At 37.2% G+C, this 16,992-nt stretch overlaps 1 protein-coding gene across 7 annotated transcripts in view; it reads right to left on the reverse strand.

The window, feature by feature from the left end:
* The window catches only part of NBEAL1 (neurobeachin like 1), an 83,112-nt gene that overhangs the window by 47,772 nt on the left and 18,348 nt on the right, over positions 1-16,992 (reverse strand). For 6 of the 7 annotated variants that reach the window (XR_013930167.1, XM_080400237.1, XM_080400235.1 and 3 more), the window contains 8 exons: positions 16,292-16,383; positions 10,744-10,905; positions 9,335-9,416; positions 9,054-9,181; positions 7,113-7,195; positions 4,738-4,823; positions 3,733-4,039; positions 2,648-2,754 (listed from right to left, as the gene is read on the reverse strand). Coding sequence is in view for 6 of the 7 variants with exons in the window: in XM_080400237.1 (XP_080256363.1) it covers positions 2,648-2,754; positions 3,733-4,039; positions 4,738-4,823; positions 7,113-7,195; positions 9,054-9,181; positions 9,335-9,416; positions 10,744-10,905; positions 16,292-16,383 (1,047 nt within the window). In the remaining variant the exon portion in view is untranslated. Of the gene's footprint in view, positions 1-2,647; positions 2,755-3,732; positions 4,040-4,737; positions 4,824-7,112; positions 7,196-9,053; positions 9,182-9,334; positions 9,417-10,743; positions 10,906-16,291; positions 16,384-16,992 lie in introns of those variants that run through there. The other variant, XM_080400238.1, reaches the window with a different exon arrangement.

Genomic DNA, 16,992 nt, shown 5'->3' on the forward strand with positions numbered 1-16,992 from the left:
ACAAAACAAAAACAACCCCAATAGGTTCCTTTAGTGGGTAAAAACTAAGCATTTGTGGTGGTCTCTTTTTCATCATACATTTTATTCCGTTATCTCCTAGGCAGTCTTTCTAAAGACGAACGACCTGAGAAATCAACTTCTATAAATCGGGACAAATAGAAGGACAACGCTCAAGATATTACTTTGACTTACATAGGTGTGAAAGCACATAGTTAGAAACACAGGTCATTTGGAAAGCTACACCAGAGTCAAGAGCACTTAGCACTGCAGAATAGCTATAATATGCCTCAGAAGGTTATAACATTAACAAGTGGAAATAAGAACATTAAACAGAAGCAAATGCAGACATGCAAAAAACACCATCAAATTTTCCACATGGGTTACTTCAATTCTGATAACACATGTAAAATGGAAATAGATCCTAAAAACATGTGGATCTTGTAATAAATTCTTCTATTTAAAATAAATATTATGTTTTTTTAACCAGGCATACTGCTACAGGTCATTGTGCTTTGCTCAAAAGTCTCTTCGACAGTTTGAGATTTAGGACCGACAAAGCAGCTTGTTAAATGATTCAGTATAGAACAACCACCGCCTGATATCTGTAAAGTGCAGTCCCTCTTTTCAGATGTCACGGGCAAAAAAGCAACTTTTAGATCATCAAAACTTAACCCAGCAGTTCTGAAAAGCTTTTGTGCAGATCTCTAACCCTAGAGCATAATTAAGTGAAGAGAGTTTGCCTATAAGCCTTAAAACCAGCAAAGATGAAACAAAAAATTTAAATTTTAGAACACTCTTGAACGCAGATGACTACGAAGTATGACTAGAAGTATGGCCTTCAATACCCTAAGTTCTTTGGGTTATCCGTAGCAGAAACAGTTACATGGATTTTCTTTACCCCTCCTTTCCATGGAAATTTCTTGCACTTCAGATTTGCAAGCTCCAACTCCCATTCTGACCTTCAGATTACGTACAGACTCTCCCACTATCTGCAGCGCTGCACAACATGCTTTACACAGCTTGCTGGTGAAGCCAGTAGCAAGATTTTCATAGGTAAAGAAAAAAGATCCAGAAATAGGGTCTCCACCCTCAGCTAAAACGGAAAAATATTCCACAGCTAAATTCACCTTTGCTCTTTGGCTTTGAAAAACAACAGAGATACAGTATATTGGAAAACGCAAATATACACCTTCCCAGTCTCCACCCTCTTCCCACTTCTCATCCTTGGGGGTATTTTGACTGTGAACAGTTAAAAACCCCACTATATAGCAAACTGTCAGTAATAATATCCAATCAATCACAGTAATATGTGAGACTGTATCACAGGAAAAAAAACTCTGAAGAGGGTACCTTAAGACTGACATACAGGCAAAATAAAAATAAAAGCAGCAAGCTGCAAAAATAGAGTAGCTGTTCCTGCTTTCTTAAATCCCATCACTTGTTTATATGAGAGTAGGAACATAGCAAGAGTCTCCTCTCCATGAACAGGTAAACATGACACTGCTTGATCATTTAATAGGAAACTAAAAAAGAAATTTCTTATGGAGTACAAGGTCAGTACAAAAATAGGCACCGATTCCCAAACAGAAGAGGAGAATGGAAAGGTCAAACAATGTGTTTTCAGGGGGAGGTAAGAAACTACAAACACCATTCAAAACACCAAGTCAGATGGCATTCTGCCACTCATAACTACAGTAAAGAGATAAACCAAACACATGTATTTTAATATATCACTGCACTGAAATACATTCTAATCCAAAATATAAATGGATTTGAATCAAACTGCATACTGTAGCTAGCATTAAATTATCTACTACTAGAAGAGCTCAAAATAGTAACGTCACCAACATATCACCAAAAGAAACACAATATTCCACAGTTATATCACATCTATGTTCTCTGGCACAGGAAAAAATGAAATCTACAAAGCAATCAGTGGAAGACACTAGCTCGGAAATTATGACCATCTGGAACTGAGATGAAAACACAACATCTAAGTAAACACTAAATCCTGTATAGAAGGAGATGAACAATCAAATAACATTTGTAACAGCTTGAGCTCATGTTTTATGCCAGCTACACAAGACTCAAATATTTTGAAACACAAAGGCACACCAGTAAGGTTTTTTTTAAATGGAAAAATATGCCTCTGAAATCAGAATTCAGACCTCCGTCTGGCAGCAGTTGTAAGTGACTTCCTAGCAATCCAGTGACAGGATAAAATAAAATAAAAAAAACCCAAACACCAAACCAGCAACAAAAAAACCAAAACAAACCACCAAAAAGGGGGGGGGGGGGGGGCGCGGGGAGGGGCCAGGAATTGGCTCCAGTAACACCCTTAACAGCTTTTACAGACTGAGCAGGATCTATAAAGGTATTTTGCTCAAAATAAGTATTCATTGTTTTAATGACAAGACAGACAAGAAACACCTCTACTTCATTAGTGGGGGGAAGCAAAAAAAAAAAAGAAAAAAACCCAACTTTTTTAGAGCAACTTGGATCTTTCAAGACCTTTCATGGCATTAGTGGCTCTAACTAATCCAAAGTTTACTTCCAGTACGCAGACATGATAAAATTTTATCAAATTCAGGAAAAACATATATAGGTAATTGTTTTATTAAAAATATCCTGATAAGGGAAAATTTACCTTGCAGTTCTGCAACAGTCGAATGAGATGCTCAAAGCAGTTACTGTTAAGGAAAATTGCCTGCAGAACAGGCCTGTCTGTGCAGTCCAACATGGCTGTGATGGTATCTATAAAATTAAAACAGAACTGGCATCAAAGACAAAAGACAAAACACTTCCCAAATCCATCAAACTTGTTTTTTCTGCACAGTACATAATAAACATGGGGGGCGGGAAGTTATACAACAAACTATGTGCTGTGAATTCTTTGACCAAGAACAACATGCATTTTAAGCACAGAGCACTAGGCCTAAAGCCAAACATTTTGATGCTGTAAAAATTATCATGTAACCTACTGCATCTGGAAAAAAATTCAGTTACTGAGTATCTGCGATTTCTCTGGGGCTCCGTTTAAAGTCACTGCCATTTGTGAGTACATAAGCAGCATGCTTTTTATTTAAAGCACACAAACACTTGCTTCCTCATCAAGTAACTACTCTGCACACTTCTACAGTCCACAGCAGCTTTATACCATAAGCATTTTTTACTGCCTCTTTTCTTGGAAGTTTAGGAAAAGAAATACTTTTATTTATATTTCCCATTCTGAACATCAAAGTGGAAAAACCTCCAAATCCTGAGCTCTTATCCAGTGACTTAAACCCAAGTGTTTCAGACCATCACTTTTGGCCACTGTTTATAATAACGTCATTTGAAAAGTGAACTATCACAAAATAGCCACCACACAGGTAAATTATTATAGAACCATCTTATTCTGCAATTATTAAGATGCTATGAGCACTACCTGTTGCCTAGTAAAAGTTTTGGGGTTTTTTTTTTAATGGAGACTGGCACTCTGTGAATCTTGACACCGGTTAAATGAGAGCAATCTGCTCAGGTTTCTTCTGGGTTTTTTTGCAGTGAATGATTAAAAAAAGAATACATCTAAAGTAATGCCAATGAAGAAATGTTTGAAATTTTTCAATTGCTAAGCCAAGTGAACATGTTTTGGTAGAACATTCAGTCATACTACTATCACAGTTCAGTCATTACTTGCTTCGGAGTTATTATCAAGAGATATGTAAAAGAACTGCACAAGTGGGTACTCACTCAGCATTTGAATCTGTAGTGCTATGAATCTGCTCTCCCATTGCCTGCATCGCCTCGGATTGGGTAAAGCTGAGTGGTCTGAATTAAGCAGCTTGAAATAGTTCTCCAATATTGTACTCGTCTCCACTTGCCGCTGGTCAGAACTGCTGGTTAGAAGGATGTGGACAACTTCTGTCAGGCACTTCAGAGTCAGCTCTGCCTTCCTGCTCACCTCCTCAGGGTTCCTGTCATCCCAGTTGTCACAGTCTGCTAAGACACGCATCAAGACTTCCACGGTGGCAGGAGATACTGCTTGAAGAGCATTCCTCTGAAACCCATGGGGGAAAAAAAAAGTGATCGAAAAACAGATTCACAATACTTTAAAATTTTTAAATGACCTGCCTGGTCATCATGCTCAGTCTCAGCTTGCCTTCCCTGGTGGAGCAATGCCTGGCTTTACTGCTCCCTGACACTTTAAAACGCTCTCTCTTTTGGATCATCAGAAGTAACATTTGCTTGTGACCAGACTACGTAGCATATTAAAGAAGCCAGGCAAGAGACTGGATGTTGGCTTTACTGATGATGAATATACCCTTTTCTTCACATTCTTTCCAAGATTTTAAGCAGCTTCCAAGCTATAAAGGCTCTGTGCCTCTTACTGAAACAGCCCACCTCCAACACTGGGAAGTAAGCTAAATGTATTTCACATGTTGGTAACAAAACTTCTACCTTTGCAGGTGGGAACCCCACATTTTTTCTTTATGATATGAAAATATTACAGTAAGTTCATATGAACGTGTAGTTATTGTAGACAGCAAATTTCTACTGTTATTTGAAATCAGGACCTAGCTTTTCACATTTAGATACTATTGCACAGAACGACCCCAAACTTTGCAAGACAAACAAACAATACATAGTCAATAACAAATCCTTCTCATTTATGGGTTATGGGATATTTCTAAGCCTTAAACAATGAACAGGCATTTGGAGTCTTCAGCAACTGAAAAGAGTTTAGAACATGCTTACCTGGCCACCAGCCACAATAGCTCCAAAAAGATGTAGCAGGCAACATTTTAGGCTTTCCTTGAGATGTTCACTTTCTTGAAAGCATTCTGATTGGATTAAATAAAAAGAAGGATTCCTTACTTTGGTCATTTAAATTAGATAAAGTTTTTCCTCTAAAAAAAAACCTACCAAAAATAACATGATAAACAAAGCTCCCTGTCATCATGCAATTTTAAACAAAATTTCAACTAGGTAATTTCGACTTTCTTTTAAGTAAATCAGACACAAACACATTAATTTCAGCATTATCAAAGTAACACAACAGGACCACATTTATCAGGAATTCACAGGCTAGACCTTCAGCTTGCACAAAGCTTTTCATGCAGGCTGACAGAAGGATAGACATACAACATCTGTTGATCCGATTCATAATGTAAATTGAGCCCTTTTTGTCCACACTAATAAGAAACAGAAGGACATGCTAACATGCAAGCAGTTAGCAAGAATGACAAAGGTTGGAGCAATTTTGGCACAGAAAGTCTACTGCCATATGCAGTGCAGGTAGCTCAGAAAAAGTCCCTGAGCTTGTCCCCTTTAAGCCAAACTTCCTAGGGCTGCTTGTGCAGGTCTGTAACCTTTCTAGCAGTAGTGTCTTTAATTACGCTGCATCTCTTCTTATGTCATATCTGATTAGCTATAAACAGCCTGAGGAACTCTTCTTAGCAATAGATATAACCTGGATATTGTTGCTATAGCAATAACACTGGGCTCAAAGTAGCTGCAACAAACTGTAAAGGATTATTTTATTTGGAATTAACCTTTCAATAAAACTTTCAGTAACTTTATGAGATAGAACCGATAATGACTTGGGTTTGTAAAAACTGAGATTTTAGTAGAAACTGAAAATGCAAGAATGTTATATTGATTAAAATGATACTATAACCTTTAAGACAATTAAGCAAGTAAGTCAGCAAGTAAGACTTCTGACTATATACTGAATATATAAACCTGTTTTGAAAGGAAATTGCACAGGTATTTTTTTAATTTGTTCTTCAAAGGAAAGAAAGCTTAGATGATCACACTGTTAGTCTGCTAGTCCCACCACTCTCTTGATTTACAGCTTCTGAATCTTTTGGGGAAGCATCCAACAAATTCAAAAGAGCAGTACCTAGCAGATTGTGAATAAATCATTACACTGGGTAGACCAAAAAAGCCTCAAATGAGTGCTGCCATGGCAGTTGTCTAAAGCACATGCTCAGCAATTTCTTCTTCTGTCTTTCCTGCCAGCTGGCCAACCAGCAGATGAGTATCTGCCAGCTAATTAGTACATTTGTAGCTCAGTCACAGTATATAATATTCCAGGGATTTAGGAGGAACCAGAGTGCAATGCACTGAATGGGGAGGAGGGAACCTGCAGATGACATTCCTCAGCAGCAGCTTTTAGAGTGGGTTTCCAGTGCTTTGGCACAAAGATAAAGGCATTTTCCTGGCATCAGCATTTTGGTCTTTTGGGGAACTAGGCTATTTCACATTACAGAGAGAGGGAATCTCAAGGAACACAAGGAATATCCAACTTAAACCTAGAGACACCGAATTCATAAATGCTACCGCTCTAGGAACAGAACCTTCCTATTTTCTATTAAAGCCAAGTTAACAACTGCAAAAAGGGCTGACTTCAGTCACACCCCCACCCCTTCAGCATATTCCTGCTGCTTAAGTTCTGTTGGCACTAGCTGCTTCAATTCTGTTGGCCCTAGCACTTGGGTGTGCAAAACTGGCAAACTAGCTGGGCATCCCACCTTCCCAAGATTCAAGTATAGAACACGGCCACATAAGTCCTCCTTTTCCACACAGCCAATCTGTAAGAACACATGAATTCTAAAGTAGCCATCGCGACATTTAATGACTTAAGCAGAGACAAAACAGAGCAGTTTCCCAAACTACAGTCCAAGGAGCATTTGCTAGTTGGATAGCACAGTTCCCTTCTCTCTAGCTGTTAAGCTATATTAAGAGACAAAAATGCATGAACACTTTCCTAAGATGATTTCTCCATGCAAGTTATCATTACAGTTGCTACAGGGATCTTACATGCAATCACTGTATGTACCCTAATAAATGGGAAAGTTGGCAATTCACAGAACCAACCCTATAAAATCATGTTAGGCATTGAAAGAAAGTCTGAAAAAACTCAGGCTTTCAAAGATGAGTAAGAATGGCAAGATGATGATGCTTAAAGAAAAAAAATAGCAAACAAAGCAACCCACTTCACTCAGCCTCAGAAAGCAAGTAAGGGGCTTTTACATTTATCAGGCATTCTTAGGGGAAAGGAACTTGAAATCACTGAATTCACTCCTTCAAAGATGACTAGTTTTAAACATGCTGTTTATAATACTTACGGTAAAAGAAAGGGACAAACTCAACAGTGAGGGAAGCTGGTTTATACTTCTGTCTGCTCTTTTCAACTGTACTAAGGAAACGTCTGCAATTACATTAAAAAAGATACACCAAAGAAATTAGACATGATACCTTTGTTTATGACTTGCTTATTTATGACTTCATAATAGAAAAGACTGCCAAAAAATCAGGAGTTATCTTTTGCCTACAGGATCAAAAAAAAAAAGAAGAAAAAAAAAAAAAGATCAAGTAGTATTTCATCTTGAAAAAATGTATCACGGCTAATCCCATATTTACTGTTCTCCTCCTAGAAATACCTTAACCTTTTACAGTTTAGTTATAAAAAAATAGCCAGCAATCTGTTATTTATTCCTTGCTTATTCTAACTAAGCCACCAGCTAGACTGCAAAATTCCTTTACCATGCAATTTGAAACAGGCACAAAACATGATGGGCTCATTATGGGGAGGCGGTGTGGGTGGGGCACCATCAAATTAAAGGGATATAGTTCTACTGATACACTTACTAATTTCTTTTCAAAGATGTAACGTATCTACACTGTGATCTTCAATAACTCCTTTTGTCCTAATTCAACCAGGTCTGCATCCCCCATTCCTTTTGGCTTCCTTGTTCCATCACTTTAGAAAACTGGGCTAGTTTTTTGAAAGGAGGAAATACCTCTTGGTATATCTTCAAATTTAATTCTGCTTTAACTTCTAGAGTGCCAGTAAATACATTATAATTTTTAAAAGACATTTAAATCGGATCCAGTTTCAGAAAGCATAATACTATTCTGTAGCATGATTGTATCGATTCACTGCCAAATTCTGCCCCTTTACTGGTTGTAATGCACTGACTTTGAGTATTTATACTCTACCCAAGATACCATGAGATGTGCTGGCATTACCTACACTAAAACTGAGAAGAGCTTAACAGTACACTGGTAGGCCATATGTGAGAACTGGTGTCAATTCACCGTCTGTCTTACAAAACAGAATTCTCATGTTGCACAAAAATACCAGAATCTACGATCCTTACACGGTCCTTAAAACTTGGCGCACAATGATTCAAGATGCTATTGACAACATCACCTTTTGTTTCCATAACGGCCTTGTGAAAACTACGATCTATGCAGTATTCTGGCACACTGCAGATTTTGAGCTATAAAGAAACTCCAGCAACCACAGTACACAGCTCACGTGATCCCCGCTCTGTTTGCACGCAGTTGGACAAATGACCTGCCGCACAAATGCAAGTCACAGAGCTAGCACAAATGCTGCACTAGCTCTACAGAATGTATGCTGCAAGAACGGACCTGAGGTTTTACAAGACTAGGTCACATGAGATATGAGATCTCTATGCCTATAGTTATTTGCATGCACAGATTCAACATTTGATGCATGTGCTAAAACGATCCTGATAGAAATAAAACTGAGGACCTGAAGGAAAAGCAATTCTGAATGACAGCAGCAAAGAACAAACAACTCCAGCCCTTGTACACACAACAGAAGAACACATTAACTATACAAGACTATGTATAAGCTCACATATCCTGTCTCTCCATTTCCCACCTTTTAAAAAGCCCCACAACTCATCTTTCCACTAAAAGGAATAGGATATATTAGTACTCTGACAACTTTGGTGGCAACGAAGTTCAGTTTCAAGTATGCCTACTTCATTACGTTAATTTTGGTAGAAAAAAGTATTTCCTTCTATTCTAAGGAGTGTATCTTCGGGGGAAAAAACCCAAACACCCTAAAACATAGTATCAAGTGCTCAAGTCTATCAATTCTAACAGTTGTACAATGCAACAGAAGAATATACAATGTAACTACTCTTTATTTAACATCAAGCAGCAGTAGTTCTGTCAGAAATTTTACATATTATTCATCTAATGTTATCATAAAACACAGTATTTCTAATCCTGTCCTAGTCCACACATACCCTGCAATTTGTTGCCTCCAGTTTCGATATGGATCATAGAGACTTTCACAGAAAGCCAAGGCATGTCTCACAAACTCCTCCATGGGGGTCTGATCTGCCACTTCTTTCTCTTTTGTTTTGCTTTTTAACTGAGGGAAAAAAAGAAAGCTTTGGTCAGAAGGTTGCTAGAATTTGAAAAATAATCTTGATCCCCTCCAGAATAGTTCTGAGCCCGCAAGCTGCTCCCCACACAACACTTATTGGATGGCAAAAACAACACATGAGAATTGTTAACCACATACCTGTTGAATGTATAACGTAGTCATGGTGATAACATGGTTAATGTATGAACACATCCCAATCTCCTCCACATTAGCCAAATTTCTATGAAGACAACATAAAAACCACAGAAATGGACACAGTGTACCATTTGAGGCTAGTTCAAACAATGTTTGTTTTAGCATTCTATCTATAATCATACAAAAGTGTATCAGCATTTCAAAAATACTCTGCAAAAGACTGCATGTACTCAAATGTTTATTTCTGTCACAGTAACAGAGCTCACAAGTTTTCTTCTAACAGGAAGGAAAAGAAAGGCCTGAGTCACTCCACTGTAGGCCAATTCTATCCGGAATTTGGGGTTTCAGAGGTTAAGTAGATTCCCAGGATACTCTAAATAGAAAGCTCAGAAATGACATCTGATAACAAAGACAGTAACTTCCACTTCTCCCATATTACTAGCACATATACGTTATAGAACTTTAGCAAACATAATTCTTAAAAGCATTTATTCACTTTAAATTCTCCCCAGGAAAACAATATCTGAAAAATTATTTTAGAACACAACAAAGAAATAGCATGGGACATGTTATTCCTCAGTTTTAAGGACAAGTCACAAAGATCAGATACTGAAGTGATGACATAAGGATAACTTTTCAGCAATTAAGACTGACAACAGCTTGTAATTCAGAAACACATTACCACCATCTACTCTGCTTATATTTAATATTCCAGGATGCTTAAACACTGTCCTACAGCCCTTTGTATTGTTTCAGGGGTAAGGAGAGCCAAGAGACTCAAGAACAAAAAGTTGCTTCAAATACTCCTCAGAAAAGAAGATTCCCAATCATATTTTATCCCCTTCCTCTCTTAATGCAGTTTACAATACAAGGCTGAAGAAATAGTGAGGAATAGATTCCTAAAAACAGTTTATTCACCTGCTTCTACAGAATTACAAAATAAGGCGTAAGTTTCTGGAGGAAGCCAGTTGCGTTAATAGGGTAATAAATCAGTTTCCTAAGCTGTTTATGGAATTATAAGCATGTTAAGAATGTGAAACAGTTCTTCCTGTACAACTCACTCTCAGTGATTTCATATCAAGCTCTTGTTAAGAGGGTGCAGTTTCTTTCAGAAGTATTTCTCATATCGGTTACACCGTATCTTGAACTCCCATAGATATATCTATGTAATTACAAGGAATTTAGTGTCTAATCCCCTTTTATTCCATTTCTGATGGCAAACATTATTACGAAGATATGTCTTCCCTCCCTCTCTTTTATTCCTTCTTTTATTTTGAAGATTGTGAGATATGGCATTTCTGTTTCTACTAGGAGGTGTCAAATTACATTGTATGTGTCATTAGAATCTGTATTTGTTAGCTATATCAAGATTTCTTGAATAGCCTTGTTAAGGTAACAATCAAAACAAATACCTGCAAAGGATGATAAAGAATTTCACAAGTAAAAGTGACAGAGCCTGCTGCTGCTCTTCTAGTCCATCTGACATTTTCTGTACACACTGCAGTAACTGGAGCCTGAGGACCTGAAGAATATTATCAGGAAGCAGCGATATTCCTGGAGGAATGTCATCCACCCTGAAAAGAAAAATCACACACAAAATTGTTAATCAAGCAAATGACATGTTACCCATCAATTTCAACATGCTCATGTAGTGTTCCAGTAAACCTCTACAAGAAAGGTTACCGAACCGATGGCTCTCAAACGCTAATGAACCACAAATGCCTGGTGGCAAAGTGCCCAGCTTGAGCTTCCTTTTTCCCAGCAATGAACTGCATTGAAAAAAGAAAGTTAAAAAATCCGTAACTGGATTACTAAATGCTCCTCCATGCAGCTATCTGCCTTAATTGCCACACAGAAATTGCATGATCTTCAGCAGGTAAAGAAGTGGCCTGGAAAATCCCTAAATAAGGAAAGGGATGGCCACAATGGAATGAAACATGAGAACTAAACACAAGGGGAACATTGTCAACTTTCTACTGAAGATTTAAAGTGCCCAAATAAAGAAATACCAATTATTAAACAGTTATTGAAGCCAGCTGGCATTCATCCACAGTGAACCTCATGTCTATCTTAGATGAATTATAAAAAGCCATAAAAATAAGACTAAATACAAAAATAAAGCTGTTCACAATAAGACTAAACCAAGGAAGACTTGAAAATCAGGGTCTGAATGTGCAGGAGAGGGTGCCCTCAAAAAACCATCTGACTCGTGGCACACCGATTTTGCATGAAAAGCTGACACATCCTTATTAGTTTCTGGATATCATAAATCCAGCAAATAGTTGTGGGTTTTTTCTGCTATCTAATTATTTGTAGGAGAGAAGAAAGAAAAAAAAAAAGAAAAGAAAAAAAAAGAAAAAAAAAAGAAAAAAAAAGGAGAGGCTGTTGTGTTTGTGTTAAATCTAACAACTCTACCAAGGCCAGACACTGCCCTGAAGAACGTTATGTCCTCTTACCTATTCGTTTTGTTAAACTGCAACGTTTTTAGAAATACACACACATAAAACCAGTAGCTAAACCAATGATCCAGAAACAGCATACAGAAACCCATTTCAGCAACAGTATAGAAATATATAGATGTGTTAGCACATTCTCTGGGATGAAGACTGTTTATCCACTGTTGCACATGCTAAAGAGAATTTGCTTTTGGCATCAGCTGTTCACCCTGACACATTCTCTATGAACTCTACACAGAAAACGAAAGACACAAGCAAAAGCCTTACAGCTTACAAAGCCTTCAACATGGCCAAAGCCAGGGAGAAAATTACAACAAAAAAAATTCAGCTAGCTCAAAACTTCACTAATATGACACTTGCATACATACATCTGTACACGGATAAGCATCAAAAAGCGTGGAGAAATGCAATGATGGACACTAAACACCGTGATATCAATTTTTTGAGGGAAATGGGGAACAATACATTGTTTAGCTTCTGAAGTTGAAAAGGAAGCCTATACAGAAGGGAAAAACTAAGACCCAATGTAGTAAAACCAGACAGGTATCAGGAGCAGCAAGCTCCCATGACCTAGAAAACAAGTGTTATCTACACATATACAGAGAACCAAATACTGTTCATTCCCTTGCTTCTTCCCAGTTAGATGTGCAATTTGCTTTTCAGATCCTGGGATTCAGAAAGTCTTAACATAAATTTTATAGGGCCTAGGCTCTAAACTGATAGACACACTAACCACAAAACTGAGAGCAACTACTTTTTCCAACACAACTGCCAGGAACAAAATCCTAATTTCTGTGATAGCAGCTTTACACCTCAAGATGCCAGCAGATTCATACCGTCTGGGACCGTAAGCATGGTTCTTCATAGTCTGATAATTCGCGATCTCTGTATTAGGAATGCCATAATTTTTGACATCTGAAATCATATATAATTTCCCTAAAATGGCCAACAAGTATTTTCCAGTAAAACCATAAAATGTGTTACAAGGGAGCAAACAGCATACCTTTCGTGCCTCATGTCCCGAGGAATGTTTTCTCTGCAGTAGCTGCCTGTCTGTGCTATTGCACAACCCATGAGCATTTACTGCCTTATGTGAGACTGGCACAGGAAATACTAATCTGGATTACTCAAACTCAACATATTATGGAGTATATAAATAAATATAAATATTTATAAATAAACTTATTTTCCCCCCAGAGCAAATCACTAATATACCACCACAAATATCTGAAAGTTAAGTTTGTGAACAGGTAGTATTAATTTCTCCCAACAAGACTAGCTGTGTAAATTAAATATTCCAAAAGGAATGGGAAAAAAAAAAAAAATCACAAAAATCATACCTTAAGTGGCATTCTTATTTGACTGCTGATACCGTGCCTCAAAAATGTGACAAATACCTTGACATATTTGGGTTCATTTATAATTTCCTTGCATTACACTAACATAGTTATACAGCAATATAAACTGCCAAGTCAGGTGTTTGAAAGGAAGTTAAATTAGTCTCTGAATTTATTCACCCACTACACCTTAAACTCACACACCGGGACTTTCAACCTCTCCTTTGCCAGTGGTAAGCACTTTGAAACAAAGTGCTGCAAAAACCCAGGCTTTACTTTTCAACAACCATGAAACAATGTAATCAGCATTCCTATCATGATTCCTGCATCATTTTTATGTAGGTTTTAAGTCACTAAGTTAACAAAGTATGGTTTCTAGGGTATATCCTTTGCATTAGCCTCCTTTAAGTTCCTTTGCTCGAGATCAGGCAAACCAAAAGCAGAAAAAGAGCATGACAACACTCTGGAGACCTCTATTGTTTCTAAACATATTAAACCAAATGACAATTTCTCTCTCTCAATGAAGGGCAAAAAACCCTCCCACCAGCTGGTAAAGGTTTTATTCTTTTCACAGTAAATACATCCGAGATGAATAAATGTTTTTAGGGAAAGAACAGACAGGTGCTCAATGCTCGAAGTCACCAGCATAGCTATTTTCACCTTTTCAGTAAAATCACTGAAAACACCATTAATGAACCATTTCACTTAAAAATGCAGGATTGAAGCACAAAGATGGAAGTAGAACTGAAGCTGTATAAGCCTATAAGCTGCATAACTGTATAAGCTCTACTTACACAATCAAATCATACCAGTGGATACACTCATCCTCTATATTTAGAGATGAGATTTCCTAATTCTGCACTATGTAGCATCTCTCAGATTTCCAAAGCAGATTTCAGGAAATTATATATTTTAATTTCTAGAAGAAATACTCTTACCAGTTAAATCAGCAAGTGACAGTGCCAATTAAGAGTCCTTCTTTCAGGGAAAAAAAAACCAAAACCACTAATAGTTTCATTACATTTCTTAAGTGGTGTCTTTTTGGATGCTAAAAAACCCACATATGTTTTACATGGACACAAAACTTCATGCTAGTCTTCCAAAAGGTTAGTTTTGTCCAGCAATCTGTACAAGCTTTCTTCTCCCTACACAGTTTTTCATTATTTCCCGGCATTTGCCCTTCAGTACACAAGGTCTTTCAGGCATGTAGCTGTAAAGCACACCAAGATTTATATAAGGAAAAAAAAAAGTATTAGTCCACTCAGTTGCTCATTTTGGTTAACATCACACAATTTCCAAGACCAAAAGACAGAATTTGTTATTTAATAAGCAACTCCAGTAAAAAAAGTTGAGTCCAGAGGGCCCTATGGCCCCAAGAGAAGAATCACTGGAAATCAGCATTGGGTAATTCCACAGTGACCTACTTGTTCTTTTTTTGTGGGCTCAGTACTACCAGTTCCACAATGTAAATGCCTGCAATATATATTGACAAATCCCAGAGAAACGTCACTCTTCACATGCCTGATTATCTCACAAATGCAGATAAGGGCTGAAACTGCAATTTTTGTAAATTCTAATGTCTGCTCTCAAACAGCATAATATTTAATCCAGCCATCAAAGCACAGGAATGATCTGCCTTCATCCCTATGTTGTTTTGATACATGTTCTCTACATCTGTTACACAAATGAGTCTAAATCCACATGGGCCTATTCTTCCAGTCTAAATCACTAATCCTGTCATTAACCTCAGAAAAACACGCTATTTTTATGCTCATGAAAACATCATTTAGCACAATGAAGATGCTGCTAAAATTGACGTTTGGTTTTTGTCTTTTGTTATGCTACTGTAAAGGCCAAAAAGCCACGAACACACATAAACCAAAAAATACTTTAAAAACCTGAAGTACCAAGGTAATCTCTTTGACTCTTCAGATTTCAATTTTAAATAGCACATTAAAAATAACTTGTAACAAAGGATAAACTTTTTTCCTTAACTAAAGAGTCAGATGCATTTTTGACACTGCAAAGAAAACAAATCTTCTGAAAGAGGACAGAATTCATTTGAAAGTCTGGCTTAATGGTAAGTGCAGTACATATCTTGCATTTGTACAGGCATTATGAGGAAAATGTTAATACAAAGAGCCAAGAAGCCCATTTTTTATCCACTGAGATCCAGTTGCAGCATTCTTCATTTCCTTGTAACAGTAGAAACTATCACTTACACTTCAAACAGGATCTGATCCAAAGCCCATTAAAGAATTTCCATTGATTTCAACAGGGCTTGGACTCCAGCCACCATGCAAGGAGGGCCATTCTTTGCATTCAAACACCAGTACTGGTATCACCTATAATATGCCCATAATATAAAATACTGACACCAGTTTGCATGATTTCTGAATCCTACAACAACTGTTTTTTCTTAAAACCCTTAGTTCATACAAGCATCTCAAAAGCAAGAGAAAACATCCAGCGCCTAAGTTTCTATTTCTTATTTGCAAAGTCTTGAAAATACAATCCTTAGAACACAGCAGACAAATTCAAAATACAAGTATGAAACGCCAAAATCATACTTCAGTACCACCTCATGATTGGATCTGAGAATTTGTGGTCAATAACATGAGTGAAGTCAGCAATACTCTTGCCCTGAACTGAAGTCTTCACAAAGAAATTCTTTTAAAGTCTATCATTTGTGCGTATTTTGTTTTTTAAAAGGTTTTCAGGTAAGATATCCAAAACTTTCATGACGCATTTCATCTCATACTTAATCTTAAAGCAATCCCTGAAACAAAATTACAAAACTCTTTACCTACATCCTCTCTTCAGTCATTGCTGATACATATACCAAGCACTAATACCGACTGATACGATTTCATATGCAACATTTAATGAACACTTATTCAAAAAATGGACAAGGAATAATGATTATATTTCTATGAGCAAGAACAAGCAAACACTCATGCCATGTCCTGATATAGTACAAATACCAGTATCTGCCTAGTTTCATCATTCCCAACCCAACTTGACCTTCAAAAGAATAGGACTGCCACTCAACAACTAAAAATTTTTCTTTTGTTTAAAGGCAGTAATACCATTGAACAAGTCTGGGCTCTCAGCCAGGTCTGGTTTAGATATCAAACAAAGATGAACATGTCTGTAATTCTACATACCTAGTTGGCAGCTTTTCAAAGTCCACATCCAGAAACTGTTCATAGCTAGAAACAAAACTATCCAACCAGAGCTTCAGGTAATCCGGATCTTTCTGTAAAAAAGAAGAGAACATTAAGCAATATTGTACTCAAGGTCATTTGTCAACAACTCTGTCATATTAATTTGAATGGAAAGCTTTTATTTAATGCATTTCAACTGGGAGAAAGAAGGGAATACGAAGATTTTTAAAACTAAATTAAAAAACAATTGCCCTTTGAAAGTGTCAGCCACGTTGTGTTGATGTGACGTTCTTGCTCTGTTGGTTAATTCATGTGTTCCCTCTTCCTAGCACCAATGCCAACCAAAAAATTTTAGCTTCCCACCCCAACAATCTTCACTTACTCTCCAGAGTAATACAAACCAGCTTTACAAAATTACTAGTATATTCTAGTCTTGATAGCACAGATGTTAGTACACAAAATTCTTTACAGCTTATAAAATTAAATAAGAACTTAAATGACAGTCCTAATCACAAAATTTGCTTTTTGCTTCATTCATTGATCATGTAAGGAAGCAGCTAGCAGTACATTAGAGCCAGATGAAGTGTTCTAAGAGGCAATGCAGAGCCTGTGACTTGTATACTAGATACTTATAAAACAGACAGGAATTTAAATTTAGGCCTCCTACTTGTTCTTAGTAGAGCACACAGACTCTGTGACCA

The sequence above is a fragment of the Falco punctatus genome (assembly GCF_963210335.1).
Source record: "Falco punctatus genome assembly, chromosome: 8".
Classification (NCBI taxonomy): Eukaryota; Metazoa; Chordata; class Aves; order Falconiformes; family Falconidae; genus Falco; species Falco punctatus.